This window comes from Eschrichtius robustus, chromosome 13 (genome assembly GCF_028021215.1).
Source record: "Eschrichtius robustus isolate mEscRob2 chromosome 13, mEscRob2.pri, whole genome shotgun sequence".
Lineage (NCBI taxonomy): Eukaryota > Metazoa > Chordata > Mammalia > Artiodactyla > Eschrichtiidae > Eschrichtius > Eschrichtius robustus.
Window position 1 is genome coordinate 44,898,128 of NC_090836.1, and position 27,813 is coordinate 44,925,940.

Consider the following 27,813-nt stretch of genomic DNA (forward strand, 5'->3'; position numbering starts at 1 on the left):
TTGAGTGGAAAACAAAAAAGGACACTTTTTATTATTGAATGCGGGAGTGAGGGGAGTGGGGCCGACCAGGGGGTGGCCCTGGGAGAGGATCCCAAGGGGCAGAGGTTAGGGACGTCTCAGTAAAGAGGGGCAGATCGTGAATAGAGCCTCCGCCCCCAGCTGGGGGCTCTTGAGTTCGCCCAAGCGCTGGGCTAAAACGTGGAAACTGGGCATTGACAAAGTACAGAGGGATGTGGGCGATCCGGCCCGTGGACCAGCACTGCAGAGAGAGGGGAAAGCAAAGTCTGACCAGTCTGAGCCCAAAGAAGGCCATACAGCAGAGCCACACGGCAGCTGCAGAGCCACACGGCAGCTGCAGCCCTCAGCTCCTCAGCCCACTCCTGCAACCGCAGCCGCTGGCCTACTCACCACACTGAGCAGAGCTCCTTTGTTGAAGGAAGGATGGAAAGTGATGAGCTGGGCCTGGGCTCCTGGCTCCCCCTGGACAGTGCCACTAGGGGCAGAAGGAAAGGTGAGCAGGCTGCTGGAGGCAGAAGGCAGGTGTAGAGGGTATGGGTTTGGTATGGGAGGCCGGGGGGAACCACACCTGCCCAGCACCTACCAAGGAAGTAGCTCGAACACAGGGCTGTTTCGAGTGCGAAAAAGGAGGATGACTGGTTTACCATTCTGGACCCGTGGATTTCCTGTAAGAAGTGGATGCAGGGATAGGAAGGAACTCTGGAGGCAGAGTCCCAGGGCAGAGGCAGAGTCCCAGGGCAGGGGCACAGAAGAACTGCAGCCAGGGCCCGGAAACAGTCAATTAATGGGAAGATGGTGCGGCCTGAGCCAAGGCCTCCCTCCCCTCCTCTTACCTTTCATGAGCACAGCCAGCCGCTCCCCACTTGGGTCCCAGACCATGGAGTGAGCCTCTCCCCCAAGGCTATGGGTCAGAACAGCAGATTGGGAGGGCTCAGCGTGGTCCCTCCCAGCTTCGTCTCACTGCCCCTCCCTGGCCCACCCAGCTCACCTTTCCTCTCCATCCGGTGTCTGTATTGTCGTCTCAGACAGATCTGCCACAATTGTAGCTGACTTCGCGCCTCCAACGCACCCCTTTCGCTCACCTGTGGATCAGGGCAGAGGCTCCGAAGGACAAGGGGCCTCCCGCTGGCCCCTGCCTCCTCTCCATCACAGGCATCAACACCTCTCAAGGCTCCCAAGCTTATTCCTTTTTTTTTTTTTCCCAAGCTTCTTTACTTCCCTTTATCCTTCAGAGCAGCATATTCCAGATGGTTCCTGTCTCCCTCCGACTACCCCAGATGTTGTGCATCCAGAAGTGTTTCCCTGGACTCACCACAACGTTCTGGGAACGACAAGGAGTAAATCAGCGGTTCCCCCAACACAGTGAACAGCAGGCGGTTTCCATCAGGACTCCAGCAGCCAGTCTGGGGTCAGGGAGCAAAAGGCAGGGAAAGGGTGGTCTATGGGAATACAGGAGGGAAGCACAGGAGGAAGAGAAGTAGAGGAGGTGGGGGACACGCCTGGGGGAGCAGGGCCCACCTCCGTCCCCGCTCCTGAGACGCACAGTCCCTCCTACCTGACATCGCCCTGACAGGGTAGGCCACCGCTCACAAGTCCACATCTGGGCCTCCCAGACTCTGTGCCAAAGAGAGGCAGGTCACAGCTTAGGAACTCTAGGTGTCACAGCCTGGACTTCCCTTCCTGTCAGTCCCACGTTCAGGTGAATGGGAACGCGGACGGAAGGTTGTGGCACTAGCAGTTCCAGGAGCCTAGTGCCTTTCTCTAGGTCGTTCCTGCCCCCCACCCCGCCCTCCCCCTACTCACCGGAAGACAGCTGAAGGAGTGGTAGCCAGGACTTTGCTGCCATCCGGGGACCAGAGTAGGTTGGTAACCCCACCTCCCCGAAACCAGGGAAGGGGAACACAGGTCTCTGTTGAGACATCCCATACCTAGGAGAAAGGGGAAGAGAGTGAGACAGGAGAGACTCAAGCGTCCCTACCATCCCACGGGGGGCTGCCCTTCCTTAAGGTACAAAGAACCAGAGGGGAGGATGCGGGAAAGGGACTGTTAAAACAGGAGGAAATAGGGTTATGTTTATACTGACAGCAGGCAGAAATTTACATCTGAGGAGTCAGGCTGGTGCAGCGCCTTCCCCTGGATATGTTTAAGATTGAATGGACAGCTATTCCTCTCCTTCCCCCAGGGTATTTCCCACCACCAGGCAAAGAAAGTTCTCTCCTCAAGTCTGAGGGGTGGCTGAAATGACCGAAAGAGGCGTGGGGACCAACTCACCAGGATGGCAGCATCCACAGGTGAAGCTGAGAGTAGCCGACCCCCACTGGGGGCCCAGGCTAAGCTGGTGACAGGTGTGTGCCCGGGGTGAGAGAGCACTTGGGCACAGCCAGAAGAGGGTCTGCCGAGGGGAAACGGGGTGTGGAGTCAGAAGGCAACAGGAAGAAAGCCCCATGATTCTATTCCCTTGCCTTCTCCTGCTAAAACTTCCCAATCCCAATGGCCCCTCTGAGTTCAAATCCAGGTTGGGGAAAATGAATAAGGATCATGGAAGTTAAAGAAAAAGAAAAAAAAAAGAAGGAAGGAAGGGCAGTCACTATCAGGAGGTCCAGAAAGGAAAATGGGTGAAAGGGACAAAAGAGCCTGAAAGAGACAAAAACTTTTGACCAGTAAAGCTAGAAGGTACTGTGCTGGGGAGATGCATGTTCTGCTCTAGATGAGAGCCCTCTCCCCACAGGACCATCCTGCCTGGAGCATGGGATAATCCATGCCATCACTTCAAGGTTCCAATCTCTTCTCTTCCTACAGTTATCTGCCACTCTCCAGAATTCATCCTGTGCTCCTAAATCTGTCTTTCTGCCTTTCCTTGTCAGAATTAGCTTCCCTCCCCAGTGCTCCCACATCATTTTCTCCTCATCAAAGATGGCGCACGTGGCAACCTCCCCAACTAGACTGGGAACTAGTTGAGGGCCCCGGCTGTGTCCGTCAGCTCTGTATCTCCAGAGCCACATACTTGGCCTGACAGGTACAGGCTACTAGCCAAATTAATGCCACCTTGTCCTTTTTCCTCCCAACTATACCCACCTTAAGCCTAATGAGGTCTTAGGTCACCAGTCTACAACTAACTCTCTTAACTTTACAATACATCAGTTTACGGAGATCCATCTCATTCTTTTCAGTGGCCCCACTGTATTCCACTGAATAGATGAACTATAATTTATTCAGTCATGCCACCACAAACGGATGTTTCAGTTGTTTGTAATGTTTTATTACAAACGGTACTGCAAAAAATATTCCCTATATCTTTATGTACTCTTGTCATTATTTGTGTAGAATAGAGTATTAAAATGGAATTGCCGGTAAAAAAAGGCTTGAACCTTTCAAAAGATAAATATGCCAACAAATATTTTCTGAAAAGTTCGTACCACAATATACTCTAGTAGTAGTTTTCCTAGTCTTGCTAATATTGGATATTATCAAACATTTCAACTTTAATAATACTAGCATACTGGGAACTCCCTGGCAGTCCAGTGGTTAGGACTCCATGCTGTCACTGCTGAGGGCCAGGGTTCAATCCCCAGTCAGGGAACTAAGACCCCACAAGCCTCACGGTGTGGCCAAAAAAATAATAATTATAATACTATAATTCTGAATGGGCCAAAAAGCATTCTATACATTCTTCTAGTCCTTTTATTTATTTATTTTTACATTTAGTTCTGCTTGGAATTTATTTGTATATAAAGCGTGGGGCTTCCCTGGTGGCGCAGTGGTTGAGAATCTGCCTGCCAATGCAGGGGACACGGGTTCGAGCCCTGGTCTGGGAAGATCCCACATGCCACAGAGCAACTAGGCCCGTGAGCCACAACTACTGAGCCTGCACGTCTGGAGCCTGTGCTCCACAACAGGAGAGGCCACGATAGTGAGAGGCCCACGCACCGCGATGAAGAGTGGCCCCCACTTGCCGCAACTAGAGAAAGCCCTCGCACAGAGGCGAGGACCCAACACAGCCAAAAAAAAAAAAAAAAAAACTACCATTGCCTTCTATTCATCTTTTTTTTTTTTTTTTTTTTTTTATAAATTTTTTTTTATTTTTTTTATTTTTATTTATTTTTGGCTGTGTTGGGTCTTTGTTGCTGTGCGTGGGCTTTCTCCAGTTGCAGCAAGTGGAGGCTACTCTTCTTGTAGTGCACGGGCTTCTCTTGTTGCGGAATACGCGCGGGCTTCAGTAGTTGTGGTGCACGGGCTCAGCTGCTCCGTGGCATGTGGGATCCTCCCAGACCAGGGCTCGAACCCGTGTCCCCTGCACTGGCAGGCAGATTCTTAACCACTGCGCCACCAGGGAAGCCCCTATTCATCTTTTAAAAAAATAAAGTGTGAAGCAAGGACGAACTGTATTATTTTCTAAATGGATAGCCAATTATGCCAAAACCACTAAAAAAAAAAAAAACAAAGACCAAAAATCTAAACTTCTCTATTGCACTGCAAATCCAAATTCATCATATAGTAAATTTCCATAAATTCCTAGATCTGTTCCTGAATGTTGTTCTGTTACACTGATCTGTTTGATCTTATGCCAATAACTTTCTATTACTATAACTTCATAAAATATTTCAATACCTGGTAGGGCAAATCTCCTCTCAATATTCTTCCTTTTCAAACTTTTCTTGGCAATCCTTCCACATTTATTCTTTCATAAAAACTATTATTTTGTCCAGTTCACAAAAACAAACAAAAACCAGCAAAATTCTGATGGGAAATACACTTAATTTGACATCTTCATGATTAAATTTTCCTACCCAGGAATATAGCACGTCCCTCCATTAATTCAGCTCTTGTTTAATATTCTTCAACCACTTTCTTCAAATGTCTAACAGATTAAATAAATTTAACAATTTATTCCTAGTAATCTATAGTAATTGTACCTATTGTAAATAGAACATATTTTCCATTGCAATTTCTCAACTGATTATTGTTGGTACAAAGGGAAGCTATTACATTTTCAGTTTCTTGGATCCAGTTACTTTACTACTTAAATTTCTTATTAGATTAAATAGGTTTTTTTGGTTGAATCTCATCTTATCTAGGTTTAAAATCATATCATCGTCAAATAAAAATAATTTTCTCTCCTTTCACAAGACTTTACCATGTTTCTTTTTCTTGTCTTACTGCCCTCAAAAGAACCTCCACAAATAATGTTGGTTACTAATGGTGATAATGACATCTCTGCCTTTATCTTGACATTATCTTGACAGTATTTCCTATTTCACTGTTCAATATGGTAGCCACTGATTTTGCATATATACTCTTTATGTTTAGGTTGTCTCTTTGTATTCCTATTTATGTATTCAGCTGAATGTCTGCTTATTGAGAAGGGCATTTATTTATATAAACACTTTTCTCCTTTAATTTGCTAATGTAACAAATCATTTTAATAGATTTCCTAATGGTGAATAGTTTTTAATTTCCGGAATATTCCACTTGGTTAAGATTTTTTTTTTTTAATTAATTAATTTATTTAATTTTATTTATTTTTGGCTGTGTTGGGCCTTCGTTTCTGTGCGAGGGCTTTCTCTAGTTGCGGCAAGTGGGAGCCACTCTTCATCGCGGTGCGCGGGCCTCTCACTATCGCGGCCTCTCTTGTTGCGGAGCACAGGCTCCAGACGCGCAGGCTCAGTAATTGTGGCTCACGGGCCCAGCTGTTCCGCGGCATGTGGGATCTTCCCAGACCAGGGCTCGAACCCGTGTCCCCTACATTGGCAGGCAGATTCTCAACCACTGCACCACCAGGGAAGCCCTAAGATTTTTTTTTAAATATGCTTTTGGACTCTATTTGCTAATATTTTATTAAGCATTTTAAAAATCTACGCTCAGGGGAATTCCCTGACAGTCCAGTGGTTAGGACTCCATGCTTTCACTGCCAAGGGCGCAGGTTCAATCCCTGGTCAGTATATCAAATACATAACTAAGGATCTATTGTATAGCACAGGGAACTCTACTCAATACTCTGTAATGGCCTATATGGAAAAGAATCTTAAAAAAGGGTGGATATATATATATGTATAACTGATTCACTTTGCTGTACAGCAGAAACTAACACAACATTGTAAATCGACTATACTCCAATAAAAATTTAAAACAAACAAAAAAAAACCCTGGTCGGGGAACTAAGATCCCGCAAGCCGCGAGGCATGGTAAGGAAGTAAAGTAAGGAAGGAGGGAAGGAGGGAAGTAAGTAAATAAATAAATAAAATCTATGCTCAAATATTTTCTTTCTTATACCACCTATTGTCAGGTTTAGGTTACATTAGCTTTATGGAAATAAATCAGGATGGGGACTTCCCTGATGGTCCAGTGGTTAAGAATACACCTTCCAACTCCAACTCAGGGGACGTGGGTTTGAGCCCTGGTCGGGGAACTAAGATCCCACATGCCGCGGGCAACCAAGCCCGTGTGCTCTAGAGCCTGTGTGCCACAACTAGAGAGCCCATGCGCCACAATGAAAGATCCCGCATGCCACAACAAAGAACCTGGGTGCCACAACTAAAGACCCATGCAGCCAAATAAATAAATAAATAAAATATTTTTTAAAAAAAGATTTGTATAAAAAGAAATAAATCAGGATTGATCCTGGGACAGAAAGAGGACATTAATGAGAAAACTGGTGAAATCAGAACAAAGTTTGGAGTTTAGTTAATAACAATGTACAAATGTCAGTTTCTTAGTTTTGACAAATCTAACATGGTAATATCTGACGTTAACAATGGTGTGAAGGATATACCAAAACTCTACTATCTTTGCAGCTTTTCTAAAAATCTAAAATTATGCACAAAGTTTATTAAAAGGAAAATAAAACAAATCAGGAGGCTTTCCAAATTTTTCTATGATCTGGATTAGTTCAGGTAACATGGAGATTATCTTTTCTTTGACAATTAGATAGAACTCTCATAAAACCATCTCAGCCTGGCATCTTTTTTTAGGGGTAGAGATCATCCATTTTAATTGCTTCTACAGTCCACTTTGATAACATATATTTTGCTAGACAAACATTTCCTTTAGGTTTTCAAATTTGTTAGTCTAAACATATATAATATGCTCTAATAATTCTTCTATTTTCTTCCATATTTGTGGTTATCTCTCCTTTCCCATTTTGAAAATAGTGTACTTTGATTTTCTATTTTACCTTAATAAAGCTGGCCAAAAGGTTTTCTTCTTTATTCATAATTTAAAGAACCTGTTTCTGGTTTTATATTTAGTTAGTCCTCATGGGGATTTTTTCCAATTTCATCGGTTTCAGCTTTTATCCATATTAATTCCCTTCCCCCTTTCCTTTAAACCTACATCTGGCAGTCCTCTGAAAGAGACAGTCTTTCCAATCCATGATCCATAGGTACAAACTCCCCACAATCCCAGAAGCCCCCAGTTCTGTCCCTTTCTCTAGATTAGATCTTCTCAGCACCTCCACCTTGGCCTTAGGTCTGCTTCTCCCGTAGCCCTGGGAAGTGCTGTGAGGAAAAAGAACTTCTCCTTCCAGACCTCCTCACCACGCCAGCATGGCCACGACCCTCAGGCCAAGGTAAGAGAGAAACTGCTGGGACTCACCGGGTAGACAAGGACGTGGGGTCCAGGGTCCAGATGAGAATGCAGCTCTGGCAGGCCACAGCCAAGACGGAGGCACTGAGGGGCTTCCAGGCCAGGGCCGCCACATTTCGCTGCAGCCGGTGCTTCAGGGAGGGGACTATAGTGCTGGGGTGAAAGGGGAGGCGATGGGGTCAAAGCAGGGACACTAAGGCGCAGGGGACCTGAGTTGTGGTTGAGGAGGGAAATCCAGAGAGAAAGCTGATCACCCAGGGCCTGGGGGTATTGTGGGACAGAGGACAGGATAAAGACTGGATCTGGAAAGAGGACGCATCCAGTTGTGGGGCCTCCCTGACCCCAGTTCTGGAAGGAGCCATGGACCAGGCCCAGGAACTGCAGGACTCCCTGGGCACCAAGGCTGGAGAAGGAAGTGGGGACCGACCGATGGAGACTGAAGACTCCGAGTCCACACAGCGTGCCCCCCACATACCTGTTGGCATTGTACACACGGATGGAGTCATCTAGCAGGGCCACAGCAAACTTGTTGGTGTGTGGGTGCCACGCAAAGACCCTCAAGCAGCAGCTGGACCTGGGGCAGGAGTGAGAGTGAGGAGTCCCGACCTGCACCTCGCCATACCTGGCCCAGAGCTCAGGTTCCCTTCCATGTGAGGACATTATTATTTTTCACTGTTTCTTTTCTTTCTTTTTGGGGGAGGTAGGAGGGAGAATGTGGGGAGCAGTCAGGAAAGAGGTGTGAGGAGTCTCTGCCTTGATTTCCCTCTACCCAGAAGAAGTTCCAGGGTTCAGGACTTGCTTCCCACAAAAGCTCCAGAGCTTGTACACTCACCAGTTTGTGACTTGAGCAAATTCAGCAATCAGATCTTCACTCCTGAGCTGTAATAACAAAGCGGATAGAGGTGGCACTGGGAAAAAGGAGTTTATCCCCTCAGTGCTCCCACAGGGGAGCTGGACCATTCATACCCTCTGCAGTCTTCTCATCACACCCTGACCCTAAGACATAGGAAGTGGAGAGGGGGTGGGAGTGGGGGAGCAGCAGCCAGGGAGGGCCAGGGGAGGAAGCCAAACTTACAGACAGATGGGGAAACAGAGACCCATGGAGGGAGGAGGCCCATCGACAGAGTGCCAGGGCCCAGCTGGATGCCGTCTTCACCCACTCAAACACTGTGGGGTTGAGAAAGCAGCTGTGATTAAACCATTCACAGGGTTCTCACTGGCACCCTCCTAGGTGAGGGACGAGCAAGGGCGAGCACTCCCCAGATCCTTCCACCCAACAGGTGCTCTGGACACCCACTCTATGGTATGGGGGTAGGTAGAGGGGAAGAGAAGATGGCACCAGCAGAGTCAAATGGGCTGGGAAATACAGGGCTAAAGGGAAAGGTGCTGGGCCAACAGGTATTAGGATGAATTAGGGAGAATATGGAGGGGAGATGGCAACCATAAAACTAGAGAAGGCTGGAGGTAAACACACTTACCCTCCTCCTCTGAGTCTGCAATTTCATTCAGCACACCAAAAAGGCCCACATCGCGCCTGAAGAGGAGAGGGAGCTGTGAGTCAGTTACTCTGATCCCTTCAGTCTCCCCTCTAAGTTCATCTATTCACTCACTAAATAAACATGTATTAAAAATAAGAACACTCACATTTAATGAGTGACAACTATGTGACATGTACTTTATATAGTCCTTTCATTGTACCAATGAAAGGACAATATATAAATTGTCCACCAGTGAGGCAACTAAGGCTCAGAGGTCTTTCAGGGCTTTGTGCACAGATCAAGGAGTCAAGACTTGCCCTAAGGGACTTCCTTGGTGGTGCAGTGGTTAAGAATCCATCTGCCAATGCAGGGGACACGGCTTCAAGCCCTGGTCCGGGAAGATCCCACATGCCGTGGAGCAACTAAGCCCGTGCTCCACAACCACTGAGCCTGTGCTCTAGACCCCGCGAGCCACACTACTGAGCCCGAGTGCCACAATTACTGAAGCCCGCGCGCCTAGAGCCCCTGCTCCGCAACAAGAGAAGCCACCACAATGAGAAGCCCGCGCACTGCAACGAAGAGTTGCCCCCGCTCGCTGCAACTAGAGAAAGCTCACATGCAGCAACAAAGACACAACGCAGCCAAAAATAAATTTTATAGATTTAGAAAAAATAGATCGATTGATAAATAATAGATTTATAAATAGGTAGATTTATAAAAAATAATAATAATAAAATAAATTTAAGAAACAAATTAAAAAAAAAAAAAAGACTTGCCCTAAGATAGTGAATGGAAAGCCACAGAAGGAGTTTAAGCTGAGGAATAAATTGATCACATTGGCATTTTAGAATGATCAGTTTGGCTGCAGATTAGAAGGGAAAAAGAATGGAGAGAAAGAAATGGGTTAAGAGTCTACTTCAGGAATCTAGAAGAAGGCCAAAGTGGCCTGAACCACTGGGGATGGAGAAAAGAAGACAGATTTGAGTGCTGGAGGAAGTAGAATGGACAGAATTTGAGGACTAATTAGACATTAGCAAGGGAAAGAGCAATATCAAGGGAAACACCCAGGTGATAATGATAGCATCTAATACTGCTTACACTGTGCCAGGGCTGGGCTAGATGCGTCACATGCATCATCTAATTCAGCCTTTATCACAACCCTACAAAATAGGTATTGTTATCATTAGCATTTTTAGATGAGAGAACAGAGAGTGTGAAGAGGTTAATTATCAAAGGTGAACTAAGTAGGAAATAGCAGAGTCAGGATTCAACCTGTCTGCCTGCCCCAGAGCCTACATTCAAACCACTTGCTTCTATATGACTAGGAAGGCCATTCCTTGAGATGAAAAACACAAGGAAGAAGCCGGCTTAGAGAGGAAAATGAAGAGATTGATTCTGAACATGCTGAGTGTATGAAGCCTGTGGAATATCTGACTGAGGGTGTTGGGCAGACAAGTGAACACCCAGGTGTGGAGCATCAATCACAAGTCCAGCCTAGGGACACCAACATTTAAAAGAGAGCAGGAAGAGAAGCAGCAGTTAGAGAGGCAGAAAGTGAGAAAGCACCCAGGACTGAATGGCTTTTCAGACCATGACTTGATGTTTAGCTTCACTCAAGGAGACATGCAAATTAAACTGCAATGCAACATCAAATATCAAAGCTTGATAGCACATGTGTTAGGAAACAGGCACTCTCATACACTGTGTTTGTTTTGTTGTTTTGTTTTCTAATTTTTTTGGAGTATAGTTGTCTCATACACTGTTGGTAGGTCTGTAAATATGTACAACTTAAACAGAGGACTATATGGCAATAGCTCATGAAATTACAAATGAACATACCCTTTGAACCCAGCTACTTCATTTGTAGGAATTCATCCTACATATGATGATGATGATGATGATAATAATAATAATAGCTAACTCTTGATGGGATTAACATGGGCCAGGCACTGTTCTAAGTGTTTTACTCATTTAATCATCACTACAACCTTGTAAGATAGGCTCCCTTTTACAGATGAAGAAATTGAGGGACAGAGTGATTAAGTAACTTGACCAAGGTCACACAGCTAAAAAGTGGCACAGCCAGGAATTCAATCCAGGCTTCACTCCTACATGTGCAGAATAAATGACCTATGTATGAGATTATTCCCTGCAACCTTATACCTAATCTTGCTGAACTTCAGGTAAAGGCTCAGAAAGTAATAATGACATAAGGAAGGAACAGGTTCACAGAATTAAACCAAAAAGGAAAGCAAGTCACAGGAGATGAAATGGAACTACTGTGGCACAACCTTGAGTTCCACAAAAAGGACTGATAATTTGATATGTTGAGTGATACACAGCTCTGAGCTAGAGAGGGCTGGGAAGCCCAAGGCAGAGGGGTGGTGACCTCATTGCCTCCAGGATCTGCAGACCACTGGCCCAGGAGACCCTTTGCCATGTCTCACCAAATGTTGATGCATCTCTTCCACACTTGTTCCCGGTGGTGGATGAAGGCCGTTCTTGTGCCATGGTCCAACCTCCCAGGGGTCTTCAGGGGATCCTTAGTAAGGTTTAGGACAGGAAGATTGATCCACTAGAGCCAGAAATGAGGTATGACAGTGAGTCAGTCTCTTCCCTAGATCTCTACTGAACTTCCTGCCATCTCCAACCCTTGGCAGGGCTGAGGGTAAGAGGCTCCAGAGACCTGTTTCCCATTTCCACAAATATAACACTTGTGGAGAGGGGCGGAGTCAAGATGGCATACAAGAAGGACGTGGAATTTGTGTCTCCTCACAACTAGAGCACCTACCAGGCACCGGTGGGGAACCATGGACACCTAAGGGGACGGGAGGAACCCCCAGCAACCAGTTGGTTCAATTATAGTTTTATTTTTCCTATTATATTTTTTATCTTTCTATTTTGTTTTTTATTCTTTGATATTGTACTGCTCCTTTTTCTTTCTTTCTTTTTTTTTTTTTTTTTTTTTTTTAACCACGCCATGAAGCTCACGAGACCTTGGTTCCCAGGCCAGAGGTCAGGCCCGAGCTCCTGTGGTGGGAGCTCCGAGTCCAAACCGCTGGACTAACAGAGAACCTCAGACCCCAGGGAATATTAATAAGAGTGAGGCCTCCCAGAGGTCCTCATGTCAGCACTAAGACCCGGCTCTATCCAACTGCCTGCAACCTCCAGTGCTGGACGTCTCAGGCCAAACAACCAGTAAGACAGGAATACAGCACTACCCATCAAAAAGAGAGAAAAAAAAAGAAACGACAAAAAAAATATGTTACAGACAAAGGAGCAAGGTAAAAACCTACAAAACCAAATAAATGAAGACGAAATATGCAACCTACATGAAAAAGAATTCAGAGTAACGATAGTAAAGATGATCCAAAATCTCGGAAACAGAATGGAGAAAATACAAGAAACATTTAACAAGGATCTAGAAGAACTAAAGAGCAAACAAACAGTCATGAACAACACAATTACTGAATTAAAAATACTCTAGGGGCTGGACTTCCTTGGTGGCGCAGTGGTTAAGAATCCGCCTGCCAATGCAGGGGGACACGGGTTCTAGCCCTGGCCTGGGAAGATCCCACATGCCGCGAAGCAACTAAGCCCATGTGCCACAACTGCTGAGCCTGTGCTCTACAGCCCACGAGCCACAACTACTGAAGCCCATGTGCCACAACTACTGAAGCCCGTGCACCTAGAGCCCGTGCTCCACAACAAGAGAAGCCACTGCAATGAGAAGCCCGTGCACCACAATGAAGAGTAGCCCCCGCTCACTGCAACTAGAGAAAGCCCGTGCGCAGCAATGAAGACCCAACGCAGCCAAAAATAAATAAATAAATAAATAAATTTACTAAAAAAAAATACTCTAGGGGCTTCCCTGGTGGCGCGGTGGTTGAGAATCCACCTGCCAATGCAGGGGATATGGGTTCAATCCCTGGTCCAGGAAGATCCCACATGCCGTGGAGCAACTAAGCCCATGTGCCACAACTACTGAGCTTGTGCTCTAGAGCCCATGAGCCACAACTACTGAGCCTGCGTGCCGCAACTACTGAAGCCCATGCACCTAGAGCCCGTGCTCCACAACGCGAGAAGCCACCGCAATGAGAAGCCCGTGCACTGCAACGAAGAGTAGCCCCTGCTCACTGCAACTAGAGAAAGCCTGCACACAGCAACAAAGACCCAACACAGCCAAAAATAAATAAATAAAATAAATAAATTTATTTTAAAAAAAAATACTCTGGAAGGAATCAATAGCAGAATAACTGAGGCAGAAGAATGGATAAGTGAACTGGAAGATAAAATGGTGGAAATAACTGACAGAGAGCAGAATAAAGAAAAAAGAATGAAAAGAATTGAGGACAGTCTCAGAGACCTCTGGGACAACATAAACGCACCAACATTCGAATTATAGGGGTGCCTGAAGAAAAAGAGAAAAAGAAAGAGGCTGAGAAAATATTTGAAGAGATTATAGTTGAAAACGTCCCGAACATGGGAAAGGAAATAGTCGATCAAGTCTGGGAAGCACAGAGAGTACCATAAGGATAAACCCAAAGAGAAACACAATGAGACAAATATTAATGAAACTATCAAAAATTAAATACAAGAAAAAATATTAAAAGCAGCAAGGGAAAAGCAACAAATAACATACAAGGGAATCCCCATAAGGTTAACAGCTGATTTTTCAGCAGAAACTCTGCAAGCCAGAAGGGGGTGGCAGGACATATTTAAAGTGATGAAAAGGAAAAACCTACAACCAAGATTACTCTACTCAGCAAGGATCTCATTCAGATTCAATGGAGAAATTAAAACCTTTACAGATAAGCAAAAGTTAAGAGAATTCAGCACCACCAAACCAGCACAAATGCTAAAGGAACTTCTCTAGGCAGGAAACACAAGAGAAGGAAAAGACCTACAATAACAAACCCAAAACAATTAAGAACATGGTAATAGGAACATACATATTGATAATTACCTTAAACGTAAATGGATTAAATGTTCCAACCAAAAGACACAGACTGGCTGAATGGATACAAAAACAAGACCCATACATATGCTGTCTACAAGAGACCCACTTCAGACCTAGGGACACATACAGACTGAAAGTGAGCGTATGGAAAAAGATATTCCATGCAAATAGAAATCAAAAGAAAGCTGGAGTAGCAATCCTCATATCAGACAAAAGGGACTTTAAAACAAAGAATAGGGGCTTCCCTGGCGGTGCAGTGGTTAAGAACCCGCCTGCCAATGCAGGGGACATGGGTTTGAGCCCTGGTCCGGGAAGATCCCACATGCCGTGGAGCAACAAGGCCCATGCACCACAACTACTGAGCCTGCGCTCTAGAGCCCGCAAACCACAACTACTGAAGCCCGCGTGCCACAACTACTGAAGACCATATACCTAGAGCCCATGCTCTGCAACAAGAGAAGTCGCCGCAATGAGAAGCCCACACACCAGCACAAAGAGTAGCCCCCACTCGCCACAACTAGAGAAAGCCCGCGTGCAGCAACGAAGACCCAATGCAGCCAAAAATAAATTAAAACAGAAAAAACAAAGACTATTACAAGAGACAAAGAAGGACATTACATAATGATCAATGGATCAATCCAAGAAGAAGATATAACAATTGTAAATACTTATGCACCCAACAAAGGAGCACCTCAATACATAAGGCAAATGCTAACAGCCATAAAAGGGGAAATAGACAGTAACACAATAACAGTAGAGAACTTTAACACCTGACTTTCACCAATGGACAGATCATCCAAAATGAAAATAAATAAGGAAACACAAGCTTTAAATGATACATTAAACAAGACGGACTTAATTGATATTTATAGGACACTGCATCCAAAAACAACAGAATACACTTTCTTCTCAAGTGCTCATGGAGCATTCTCCAGGATAGACCATATTCTGGGTCACAGATCAAGCCTTGGTAAATTTCAGAAAACTGAAATCGTATCAAGTATCTTTTCCGACCACAACGCTATGAGACTAGATATCAATTACAGGAAAAATTTAAAAATACAAACATGTGGAGGCTAAATAATATGCTACTAAATAACCGAGAGATCACTGAAGAAATCAAAGAGGAAATCAAAAAATATCTAGAAACAAATGACAATGAAAACACAACAACCCAAGACATATGGGATGCAGCAAAAGCAGTTCTAAGAGGGAAGTTTATAGCAATACAATCTTACCTCAAGAAACAAGAAAAATCTCAAATAAAGAACCTAACTTTACACCTAAAGCAATTAGAGGAAGAAGAACCAAAAAAACCCCAAAGTTAGCAGAAGGAAAGAAATCATAAATATCAGATCAGAAATAAATGAAAAAGAAATGAAGGAAACAATAGTAAATATCAAGAAAACTAAAAACTGGTTCTTTGAGAAGATAAACAAAATTGATAAACCATTAGCCAGACTCATCAAGAAAAAAAGGGAGACGACTCAAATTAACAGAATTAGAAATGAAAAAGGAGAAGTAACAACTGACACTGCAGAAATACAAAGGATCATGAGAGATTACTACAAGCAACTATATGCCAATAAAATGGACAATCTGGAAGAAATGGACAAATTCTTAGAAAAGCACAACCTTCCGGGACTGAACCAGGAAGAAATAGAAAATATAAACAGACCAATCACAAGCACTGAAATTGAAACTGCAATTAAAAATCTTCCATCAAACAAAAGCCCAGGACCAGATGGCTTCACAGGCGAATTCTATCAAACACTTAGAGAAAAGCTAACACCTAACCTTCTCAAACTCTTCCAAAATATAGCAGAGGGAGGAACACTCCCAAACTCATTCTATGAGGCCACCATCACCCTGATACCAAACCAAAGATGTCACAAAATAAGAAAACTACAGGCCAATATCTCTGATGAACATAGATGCAAAAATCCTCAACAAAATACTAGCAAACAGAATCCAACAGCACATTAAAAGGATCATACACCATGATCAAGTGGGGTTTATCCCAGGAATGCAAGGATTCTTCAATATACACAAATCAGTCAGTGTGATACATCACATTAACAAAATGAAGGATAAAAACCACATGATAATCTCAATAGATGCAGAAAAAGCTTTTGACAAAATTCAACACCCGTTTACAATAAAAACTCTCCAGAAAGTAGGCATAGAGGGAACCTACCTCAACATAATAAAGGCCATATATGACAAACCCACAGCCAACATTGTTCTCAATGGTGAAAAAGTGAAACCATTTCCTCTCAGATCAGAAACAAGACAAGGTTGCCCACTCTCACCACTATTATTCAACATAGTTTTGGAAGTTTTAGCCACAGCATTCAGAGAAGAAAAAGAAATAAAATGAATCCAAATCAGAAAAGAAGAAGTAAAACTGTCACTGTTTGCAGATGACATGATACTATATAGAGAGAATCCTAAAGATGCTACCAGAAAACTACTAGAGCTAATCAATGAATGTGGTAGAGTAGCAGGATACAAAATTAATGCACAGAAATCTCTTGCATTCCTATACACTAATGATGAAAAATCTGAAAGAGAAATTAAGGAAACACTCCCATTTACCATTGCAACAAAAATAATAAAATACCTAGGAATAAACCTACCTAAGGAGATAAAAGACCTGTATGCAGAAAACTATAAGACACTGATGAAAGAAATTAAAGATGATACAAACAGATGGAGAGATATACCATGTTCTTGGATTGGAAGAATCAACATTGTGAAAATGACTATACTACCCAAAGCAATCTCCAGATTCAATGCAATCCCGATGAAATTTTCACACAACTAGAACAGAAAATTGCACAATTTGTAGGGAAACACAAAAGACCCCGAATAGCCAAAGCACCCTTGAGAAAGAAAAACGGAGCTGGACGAATCTGGCTTCCAGACTTCAGACTATAGTACAAAGCTACAGTAATCAAGACAGTATGGTACTGGCACAAAAACAGAAATATAGATCAATGGAACAGGACAGAAAGCCCAGGGATAAACCCACGCACATATGGTCACCTTATCTTTGATAAAGGAGGCAAGCATATACAGTGGAGAAAAGACAGCCTCTTCAATAAGTGGTGCTGGGAAAACATGTAAAGGAATGAAATTAGAACACTTCCTAACACCATACACAAAAATAAACTCAAAATGGATTAAAGACCTAAATGTAAGGCCAGACACTATAAAACTCTCAGAGGAAAACATAGGTAGAACACTCTATGACATAAATCACAGCAAGATCCTTTTTGACCCACCTCCTAAAGAAATGGAAATAAAAACAAAAATAAACAAATGGAACCTAATGAAACTTAAAAGCTTTTGCACAGCAAAGGAAACAATAAACAAGATGAAAAGACAACCCTCAGAATGGGAGAAAATATTTGCAAACGAAGCAACTTACAAAGGGTTAATCTCCAAAATATACAAGCAGTTCATGCAGCTCAGTATCAAAAAAACAAACAACCCAATCCAAAAATGGGCAGAAGACCTAAACAGACATTTCTCCAAAGAAGATATACAGATTGCCAACAAACACATGAAAAGATGCTCAACATCACTAATCATTAGAGAAATGCAAATCAAAACTACAATGAGGTATCACCTCACACCGGTCAGAATGGCCATCAAAAAATCTACAAACAGGGGCTTCCCTGGTGGTGCAGCGGTTGAGAATCCACCTGCCAATGCAGGGGACAGGGGTTCAAGCCCTGGTCTGGGAAGATCCCACATGCCGCAGAGCAACTGGGCCCATGAGCCACAACTACTGAGCCTGCGCGTCTGGAGCCTGTGCTCCTCAACAAGAGAGGCCGCGATAGTGAGAGGCCCACGCACCGCAATGAAGAGTGGTCCCCACTCGCCGCAACTAGAGAAAGCCCTCGCACAGAAACGAAGACCCAACACAGCCAAAAATAAATAAATAAATTTTAAAAAAAATCTACAAACAATAAATGCTGGAGAAGGTGTGGAGAAAAGGGAACCCTCTTGCACTGTTGATGGGAATGTAAATTGATACAGCCAGTATGGAGAACAGTATGGCGGTTCCTTAAAAAACTAAAAATAGAACTACCATATGACCCAGCAATGGGTCATATACCCTAAGAAAACCATAATTCAAAAAGAGTCATGTACCACAATGTTCATTGCAGCACTATTTACAACAGCCAGGACCTGGAAGCAACCTAAGTGTCCAACGACAGATGAATGGATAAAGAAGATGTGGGCTTCCCTGGTGGCGCAGTGGTTAAGAATCCACCTGCCAATGCAGGAGACACGGGTTCGAGCCCTGGTCCGGGAAGATCCCACATGCCGCGGAGCAACTAAGTCTGTGAGCCACAACTTCTGAGCCTGCGCTCTAGAGCTTGTGTGCCACAACTACTGAAGCCCACATGCCACAACTACTGAAGCCCACGCACCTAGAGCCCGTGCCCTGCAACAAGAGAAGCTACCGCAATGAGAAGCCCACGCACTGCAACAAAGAGTGGCTCCCGCTCGCCACAACTAGAGAAAGCCCGTGCACAGCAATGAAGACCCAATGCAGCCAAAAATAATAAATAAAATAAAATAAATTAAAAATAATAATAATAAAGATGTGGCATATATATATATATATACATATATATATATGTGTATATATATATATATATATTTGTACTTGTAGTGAGGTGGATGGACCCAGAGTCTGTCATACAGAGTGAAGTAAGTCAGAAAGAGAAAAACAAATACCGTCTGCTAACACATATACATAGAATCTAAAAAAAGAAAAAAATGATTCTGATGAACCTAGGGGCAGGACAGGAATAAAGACACAGACGTAGAGAATGGACTTGAGGACACAGGGAAGGGGAAGGGTAAGCTGGGACGAAGTGAGAGAGCAACATTGACATATATACACTACCAAATGTAAAACAGATAGCTAGTGGGAAGCAGCTGCATAGCACAGGGTGATCAGCTTGGTGCTTTGCAACCACCTAGAGGGGTGGGAGGGAGACGCAAGAGGGGATATGGGGATATATGTATGCAGATAGCTGATTCACTTCGTTATACAGCAAAAACTAACACAACATTGTAAAGCAATTATACTCCAATAAGGATGTTAAAGGAAAAAAAAAAAATATATATATATATATGTATATAACACTTGTGGGGCAGGGAAACAGGTCTTAACTCCCTTATCTGTAAAACTAGAATAACATTTCATAGGGTTGCTGTGATTATTAAATCACATTATTAAAACATTTGTGGAGAACACCTGACTCAGAGCCTCTTTCTTCCAAGCAAACGCTCAATAAACGTTAAGTTTCTCTTCCTTTTCCTTCCCAGAAACACCACAGGAAAAAACTCCCCAGGTTGTGCCTTCCCAGTTCTCCCAGATACTGTACCAACTTTTCAGAAGTCCTCCTGCACCCTCACATCCCCTAGATTCGCCCTCACTCTCCGTTCCCACTAGGCCCGCACCACAGCCCCTCAGCATCCCTCATCCTTCAATCCCAGCTCTTAAATACATCCCAGCCTTTCTATTCTTCTCCAGCCTGGGCCAGGCTGTTTCCAATACTCCAGTATGGGTACCTCGACCCCGCGCCTATCACGTTGCCTCTGCTCCCCCATTCTCTCCGACTCTGCCCCCCATGCCTGTAGGTCTCCTCCCTCCTCGCCCTGACCACCTGGCCCCGGAAGTCGGGAGGCGGACTCTCATAGCTACTGCCCGTCACCAGCTCGTTATTGTGCTCGTATAGGGTGACTTGTCCCCTAGGCGGCGGCGGAGGGAACAACCCCAGGGAGCACATCCTGCCGGTCCCGAAGACGTCCGGACTGAGCAAACTCCCGAACCCCGCTCCGCCGACTCTTAGTTCCCGGGCTAGATTAGGATGCGTACGGGTAGTCGCCTGGGACAAACGGCTATGCAAAGCTCAACGGAAGTGAATGGAAGAGTAACGGAGAAGAAGGACGCATGTGCAGTCCGGGGACAGACTTCCGGCGTCCTCGCGCGCCGCCTGGCGGCCGGAGGGGGCCGGTGCAGACACGTCCGTAGGGCAGACCACTAGTTAAGGGTCGAAGCGTTTTTTTTGTTTTCTTTTGTTTTGTTTCCTGTGAGACTGCTGTTTTTCCCAGTTCCGAATTCCCCAACACACTCTCCCACTCACTCTCAGCACTCGAAAAGTCCAAAATAAGCCACGTTCAGGGCAGTACCTAATTAAACGCTCCCAGGACTGTGTCACGGGCAGCAAGCTGGAAAGTTGAGGGAAAGCCTCCGGGAGGCGGGAAGTCAGGCGGGAAGCCTTGGGAGGGAGAGTGCAGGGCCCGCCGGAACCTAGAGCCCACAGGGTTAGGCCTCCTGGAAGGAAAAGTGGGAACAGTTGGGAAATTAACGTTTCCTGAGCACTTATTATGATAAGTGCTTGTATAATCTTTACAACAACTCCATGAGGTGGGTACTGTTACGTCACCATAAGGAAAGTGAGGCACAGGGAGATCGGACCTAAAAATACGAAAACCTGTATAAGGCATTCTGACTGCAGAATGAAAGTGAGATTGAGAGGAGAGGGGCAAAAATAGGTGAAGAGGATTAAGAGGTACAAACTACAAGGTATGAAATAAATTACAACGATGTAATGTACAGCATAGGAATATTGCCAATATTTTATTATAACTTTGTATGGAGTATAATCTATAAAAATATCAAATCACTATGTTGTACACCTGAAACTAATATAATATTGTAAATCAATTTTTTAAAACAAGTGAGATTGATCTTTTTCTAACTCCAAAGGATGGAACTAGAACTGGAATCTAATGCAGGATTGGGACTCCTCTTCTAACAGCTGTGTGGCTTTGGGAAAATCGTTGAATTCTTTGAGACTCAGCTCCCTCACTTGCAGTGTCTTATTATACATGGCTGTTTCCCATACAAAATAATGGAAAGAAAGCCACTTAATAAACTGTAAAGTGCTAAGCAGATATTGGAGATGAATAGCCCTAACTCTGCCATGAACTAGGTGACCTTGGGCATTGGTTCATTCATTTAACAAATGTTAATGAGCAATTCCAAGGACCAAGCTCTGGGGACCCAGAACTGTATAAGGCATACAGTTCCCCATTCCCAATAGCAGCCAGTCTCATTGGAGACTCTAGGAGGCATTCTGGTTTAACATTCTTGGATTCTATATCTGCCCCTCGTTTCTACATGAAAAGTTCCCCCCAAGAGTTATTCCCGGGTCAGAAAACCCGGGGCTCCAAAATGTTAATGGACATAGGACTCATCTGAGGATCTTGTTAAAATGCAAATTCTGGGGTGGAGCTCTGAAGTTGTAGTTCCAAAAAGCCCACAGGTGATACTGCACAGACAACGCTTTGAGTAGCCCCTCCCCCCATTTAATTAGTTCACTGTCACTTGGGAAGTCACAGAAAACTTAAAGAGCAGATTATTAAAATTGGGGGTAGTTTGGGGAAATTGGCTGGGAAAGCTCTCCTTGAGACGGGGAAGCAGGACAGGTTTGAAGGAAAAGTGGGAGTCCGTGACCCTGACAGACTGGTGGAGAGCAGTGAGAGGCCACCCACAAATTTTTTGTTTGTATCATCCAACCCCAGATACCCCAAGAACTCACTACAGCCTGGGCCTACAACTTCCACCCTCCCTTGAATGAAGCCTGATTTTCACCAACAGACTGTTATAATTATCAGTTAGGTGCCTGCCTCTTACCCTGTAATGTGACCTGGAGAGAAGGAACAGTGCTCTGTGTCTTCATACTCCACCACCGCCTCCCCCATACAGCTTATTTAAGGTTTGCTGAATGGTTTTTCACAATTTGCAGATTCTTGGGAGGCTGAAGTCCAGGCCTAGCGCACTCCCCACTAACTTCACCAGGGGGCGCGGCGGCCCTGGCGACACAGTGACTGTGACCCACCACCCCAGGGGCTCAGAGCGCTCAGCGGGCAGTCTCCACCGGGGCCCCTCCCTACGACCTGGGCGGGAAACCGAGGTAGCGTCCTGGCCACTGGCATCGCGGGAGCCTGGGTGCCTGGACCTCGGCCCGCCGCCCCTTCCCGGGCGCGCCGAAGCCCGGCGCCCCGGCCCGGGGCCGGTAACCAGGCGCACATGGCCCGCCCGGCCCTGTTTGTCCTGGCAGCGCGCCGCCGCTATTTGAGGCGGTTTTTATCTCCCAGAAACCAGCAAAACCCCAAGCGGAGTCTAAGGAAGATGAAAGGGGCCGAGGGACCGGGGAGGGGAGGACCGCGAGGCTGCGGCGGGCGGGAGCTGGCACCGGACAGGCGGAGACCGGGAGGCGAGAGGGCCAGGCCCTGGGGGGTCCCGAGGAGCCGGCCCCGCGGGGTGGGCGCCGAGCCCGGGGGTCCACTTCGGGCCGCCCACTCTCGCGGCCCCGCGCCCAGGCGGCCCCCGCCCCTCTCAGCCGCTCTTCCGCCGCGGCCCCCGGCCGGCCGGAGGGTCCTCGGAACTCGGATCCTTCTTCAAAGCGCCTTTGAAGCCCGGAGCCCCGCCCTAGGGCAGGAGATTTCGCACCTGGACGGGGGCGGGGTGGGGAGGGGACCGGCAGCCCGAGCACCGCCTGGGACCCGCCGACCCCTCCCCCGCTCTAGCGCGGAGCGCCTCTCGCGAGCCCGCAAGGGGCACCGGCGGACGGGGGTGCCGCCCGCAGTCGGGCCCAGGCTGGGCGAGCGGCTCGTGCGCCCCTCCGCCCGGCGGGGGAGCCTTAGGGGGCGGAGGCCGCACAAAGCCCTATTGTGGCTGGGGTCTGGCTGCGACAGAGTGGCTTTTGTTCCTCCGCTGAGTCCGTGGCGGGCACGACTGATTGCAGGCCCGGGGCCGGGGGCGGGTTACGTGCCAGGCGGGTCCACCCGCGGGAGCCGCACCTCGCCCGGCCCGGGCCGCGCCGTAGTCCGCACGGCGACCGCGGGGCCGGTGCGCGGCCCGGCTGCTGTCCAGGCCGTGTCCGCTGGTGCCGAGCCCGAGAAAGAGCCAGGTGAAGAAAACCTCTTCGCCTTCCCAACTCCGCAGAGAGCTCTGGGCGGTCAAAAACTGACCTCCGCCGCAGGGCCGGGCCGCCGAAGTATTCTACCCCGGGCGTAACGTGCAAACGGGCACGACAGTGCCCGCAGGGACTCCCCAGTTTGTCAAAGAGAAATCCTGTGGCTCACTCTTCTCCCCTCCTCTCCCTCTTTTCTCACCAGGACAAAATTTTAAATCGAACTTTTATTTATTAAATTAAAAAAAAAAAAAAAAAAAGACTCCATGAGGGCATGATCCCTTCCCTTCCACAATATTACCCTCTCCCCAAGCTCCGGCGGCTTTAAACCTTTAACTTGGGGCCTTGAGGGAGCAAGAGATAGAAAAGGAGGATCCAAAGTCACAGGAAAGGCATTCAAAGGCACGAAGCGGCTTTAAAAGTCACTGGAGGTGGAGTTGGGAGCATCGGAAGTCCCAGGTTGGGGGCCTGTGGACGCACCCCCAAGTCAGCTTGGGGACCTCTGTCCTCCTAGCTCTATAAATTCTTCTTTCTCATGGCTTCTAGGCACCAGCCTAGCACAGTGCCTTGCACAGAGTAGACACTCAATAAATACTTGATTTTCTTGATCTGATCCCAGAGAAAGCCTTCCCCACCTATTCTTCTAGAGAGACACCTCCAAACCAGTGTCCTCCTCCAGTTAGGTGGGCTTCCCCAAAGAGCATGTCTAAGATGGCAGCTGCAAGCTCTCTGTTACCATGGCAACAAGGGATTAGCCTGATGGGGTCATGGTGTCAGGGGAGGGGCAGTGGAAGAACCTGCTCTGGGGTCAAGGGAGCTGGGGTAAATTCCAGTCCTCCCCTCCATAGGACTTGAGGTTTCACAGCTTCTGGCCAGGGCTGGAAATATTAGGGATCCCCTCATTGTGAGATACCCCATTAACTCTTAACAGAGATCTAGCTAATCAACCCTATTAGCAGAGATTCCATTACAAGAAACACCATTAAGTGAGACCCTGATGATAGAAATTCTATTAACAAGATCTCACTATCACTTTTTCTAGACAGAGATGCATTTGGCTAAAATTTCCATAACAGAAATGGACCCCCTTCCCTCCCCAGCTCACTCTACCTGACCTGTCATCATAACTTAGATAAATAGAATTATTATTATTACTATTCATTTCTCTTGGAACATAGGGGTTAAATATACAGGCCTGGGGGCAGCCTCCCTGACCCTGGGGTCACCCCATCTTTGGGATCAGATCCCCACTGGTCTGCCCCCCTCTTGGCACCCTGCTCCCTGCCAGGTCACTTACCCCAATCCCCCAACTCTGGTCCCTAATGAAGAGGCCACCAGGGGGCAATAAATTATCATCATCATCATCATCATCATCATCATCATCATCATCATCATCATCATCATCATCATTGTGTTTGTAAAAAGGAAGAATGCTCTGGAGCATGGAAGGCAATGGACTACAAAGTCCACTGAGGAGACTGGAGCCTGGAAGCTAAGGGATAGTGGTAAATAAGCTTGGGAAGCAGAAAAGATGCATGTCAAGGAGTTAGTGAGATGGAGAAATAAAGTGTTGGGAGCCCAAATGGAGAGAAAGTGAGTTGGTGTGGTAAGAGCAGAGGAGAGAGAAACTGAGCAGTGGTGAGGAAAGAGCTTCAGAAGCCCGAGAGCAGAAATCAGGCAAGAGGTGAGGGCCTAAGATGAGAGTTTGCAGAAGGGGCCCATGGCAAGGGGGAGGAAGTGAGATGAGGAAGCATGCAAGGAGATACCCAGGCCCAGAATGATGGGGGGAAGAGATGGAGCGAGTCCCAAAGGGCAGCATGCATGGGGCAAAGGGAGTGAGGGGCAAGCAGTGGTCCACAGAGCCAGGAGAGACTGGCAAGGCAGCCCAGGGGCTGGAAACCTCCACCCGGCTCAGATCTCCAGCAGGTTGCTCTGCTCTGGGCTGCCTTCAGGGGCTTTTTCTGCGGGTGCCGGTGAGGCCGGAGGTCGGGGCGTCTGACTGGCCTCTTCTTCCCCGGTGCTGCGGCCCTCCCCCAGCTCCTTGGGGCCACTGGGCGGGGGTCCTGGGCCTGGCTCTCCGTGGGTGCGTTGGTGTTTGCTCAGGTGGTCGCTTCGGGTAAAGCGCTTGGAGCAGAGCAGGCAGGTGAACTTCTTCTCCCGGGTGTGAGTGCGCACGTGGCGCTCCAGCTCGTCCGAACGGGTGAACCTCTTGCCGCAGAAGAGCCAGTTGCAGACGAAGGGCCTCTCGCCCGTGTGCCAGCGCAAGTGGGCCTTCAGATGGGAGGCCTTGCCATACACTTTGCCGCAGCCCGGAATGTGGCAGCTGTGGATCGGCTTCTTCCGCAGCCCGGCTGCTGCGGCACCCAGGCGCTCTAGCTCCTGGCAGTTGGGGCAGTCACAGGAGGAGCGCCCTGCTCCACTGCCCCCGTAGCCAGCACTGCCCCCTGTGCCTGCACCCCGAGGGGGTTTGGCTCCACCACTCCCCTCCAGCTGCCCGCTGTTGCCCACCGCCTTGGGTTTATAGACATCTTGGGGCAAGACATGCTGGGGCCCTGGCTGCAGGAGGTGGGGAGATGGGTAGGGGGCAGGATTAAGGGGGGCAAAGTCGGACGGGTAGGTGGGCAGCTGGGGGTTCAGTGGAGGCTGAGCAGGGCCTGTGGGTAGTGTCCCTTGCAGCCCATCACCCTGGCCCTGCCCGCCACCTAGCCAGTTGCCCCCAGGGTGCATGTCCCACCAAGGAGTAGGAGCATTGCCAGGGCCTGGTGAGATGCCTGCATGGATGCCTGCCTTGTACCAGGAGCCATAGGGGTGTGCCATGTCCAGAGAGGTGTAGACACTGGGCAGGCAGTCAGAAGAGCTGTGCCCCTTGGGCACTAGTAGCCCAGGGTCCTGGGTGCCTGTGGGCCCAGGGAATGAGTGGGAAAAGGGAGGGTAGTCATTGGCATAGCCCGAGGTGGGTGCTGGAGGACTGCCTGCAGGTGAGAGGAGCCCATTGGTGCTTGAAAAGGGGGCTGGGTAGGCATCGCCCATGGTTTTGGGGGCCGAAAGTTCACTGCCCACAGAGTATGGCTTCTTTGTGCCTGCTTTGCCCAGTGTCGCTGAGTCCCGCAGAGGGCTGGAGCCACCAAATTTGCTGCACGCCGCTGTCAGCATGGCCAGGGGACTGGAGCCATAGTGAGCTTCCTCCTGTGGAGAGAGGGAAGCACCGTTTAGGGGCAGAGGAGGACACGCGCAGAAGGACTGTGCACCCCAGAGGCTTGGACAACAGAAGAAAGGGGTTGAGGAAGAGTTGAAGAGGATGGGGAATCAGAGGTGGTGAGGGGCGGCACTGAGGACGGGGACCCAGGGCAGAGCTCAGATGGAGTCTGGAAAAAGCGAAGGACCAAGACAGCGGCCTAACACCCAACCCAGCAGGCAGGAAGCAGAGCTCCCTGTGGTGCTGGGGGAGTGTGCAAGGGCCTCTGAGGAATGGGAGATGCTTCTTAGATAGCCATGAGAAGAGCTGGGGATAGAGGCAGCACTTGGGTGCGGTGAGAATTAGGGATCCTGACCCCTGGAAATGGGTTGGGAGCAGAGGCCGTGGTCGGGGACTTGGAGAGGAAAGATGAGGCTGAAAGGGCAGCCTGGGAAGAAGGTGAAGTCGTAGGGAACTGTAGCTCCCTGCGTTCCAGATTTTCCCAGCTTGACCCCTTATTCACTTCCTGTCTCTGCTTCGTCTCCTGACTAAGGCAGTGGCCTGGTCTCCCTGAAGCGGCGTCCTCATGTCCTTGGTAAGGAATCTCTTTCTCTTGGCAGGGACCCTGGGACTGGGGAGCAAGAGGAAGCGAGGGCAGAGACACTGGGACATTGAGAGGGAACAGGGCTGCCGCCAAGCCAGGACTGTGGCTGAGGCAAGAATGTCTTTCAAGCGGGCATTGGGCACCTCCTGCTTTGTGGAGCCAGCTGGTACCCCTTTGGGAGGGCTGGGAGAGCTGAAGTCCTCACGCCCCTGCAGGGCAGGGAACTGGGGTGGCTAAGATACTGCCTCACAGCCACACACCCCCACGCCTCGGTGTACCCTAACACACAGAGGCCACATAGCTCGTCTCTCTTCACCCCTCCAGCGCAGGGAGTGAAGGAAGATGCATGTAGATACGGGGCATGGGGGTCTTTTAGAAACACACAATGCCCTTCGTGCCCATTGTGCTGCTGCTACCAGGCCAAACCACTCTGAGATCACCATCTCTCAGGAGCTCATGGTACCCCCTCCCTGAGTCAGCCTTGGGACCCCCTCCTGGGCGATGGATGCCCTCCTGGATCCCAGACTGGCATAGATAGGCGTCCATTACTGAGAATCCCACCAAAAAAAAAGATGCCCTCAAAAGCTGACCCTGTACAGTTCCTTGACTGGGGCCCTCAAAAACTGAAAAAGAACCCAAGAATCCAGGGTTCCCAGACCTGCCTGCTAGCTCCTAGCATGTGGTATGTGCGGTATGTGCCCGTAACATTGATCCTAGAGGTAGATCTGGGGTCTAAAGGTTGCAGTGAGGGGTGTGTGCAGTCGCCAGTCTCGCACTGCTCCGCAAATGCAAACCTGCTGCTCCCCCTGTCCAGTTACCTCTCTCTGAGGTCCTGTTGACCCCATGGACTCCCAAATTTGAGCCACTGAAAGCGTCCTCAAATCTGGTAAAAGCCCTGCCTCCTGCCCAGCCAGGATTTCCCTGGAGCCTCTCATCTCCCAAGCAGAGGGTAGGTAAGGCAGGGTAGCTGATGGGGCAGGAGGCAA

At 47.7% G+C, this 27,813-nt stretch overlaps 2 protein-coding genes across 5 annotated transcripts in view; both read right to left on the minus strand.

Annotated features, from left to right (window-relative positions):
- On the minus strand, positions 1 to 19,936 carry AAAS (aladin WD repeat nucleoporin). Of its 2 annotated transcripts, none has more exons than XM_068560198.1 (16): positions 19,731 to 19,936; positions 11,525 to 11,652; positions 9,078 to 9,133; positions 8,675 to 8,766; positions 8,432 to 8,478; positions 8,075 to 8,173; positions 7,609 to 7,752; positions 2,290 to 2,410; positions 1,822 to 1,946; positions 1,574 to 1,634; positions 1,331 to 1,421; positions 1,007 to 1,100; positions 852 to 919; positions 602 to 683; positions 409 to 493; positions 1 to 259 (listed from the first exon to the last, which is right to left on the minus strand). In XM_068560198.1, the coding sequence occupies exons 1-16, from the start codon at positions 19,851 to 19,853 to the stop codon at positions 32 to 34; spliced, it is 1,644 nt and encodes a 547-aa protein (XP_068416299.1). In that variant the 5' UTR covers positions 19,854 to 19,936; the 3' UTR covers positions 1 to 31. The 2 variants fall into 2 exon arrangements, with proteins under 2 accessions (XP_068416299.1, XP_068416300.1); XM_068560199.1 differs by lacking the exon at positions 19,731 to 19,936 and adding an exon at positions 19,636 to 19,713.
- A 3,383-nt stretch (positions 19,937 to 23,319) lies between these two features.
- The window catches only part of SP7 (Sp7 transcription factor), a 34,419-nt gene continuing 29,925 nt past the window's right edge, over positions 23,320 to 27,813 (minus strand). For all 3 annotated transcript variants that reach the window (XM_068560658.1, XM_068560656.1, XM_068560657.1), the window contains one exon: positions 23,320 to 26,234. In XM_068560658.1, coding sequence (XP_068416759.1) covers positions 24,960 to 26,201 — 1,242 coding nt within the window. In that variant the 5' untranslated portion in view covers positions 26,202 to 26,234 and the 3' untranslated portion in view covers positions 23,320 to 24,959. The remainder of the gene's footprint in view (positions 26,235 to 27,813) is intronic.

Bases quoted from the DNA above. Each gene is read 5' to 3' on its own strand.
- AAAS (XM_068560198.1), bottom strand. From the start codon at position 19,853: ATGTGCTCCCTGGGGTTGTTCCCTCCGCCGCCGCCTAGGGGACAAGTC. The intron at 1,947-2,289 runs GTGAGTTGGTCC...CCTTTCTCCTAG, and splicing joins CTGTGGATGCTGCCATCCTG to GTATGGGATGTCTCAACAGA. The intron at 1,101-1,330 runs GTGAGTCCAGGG...CCTGATCCACAG, and splicing joins GTCGTTCCCAGAACGTTGTG to GTGAGCGAAAGGGGTGCGTT.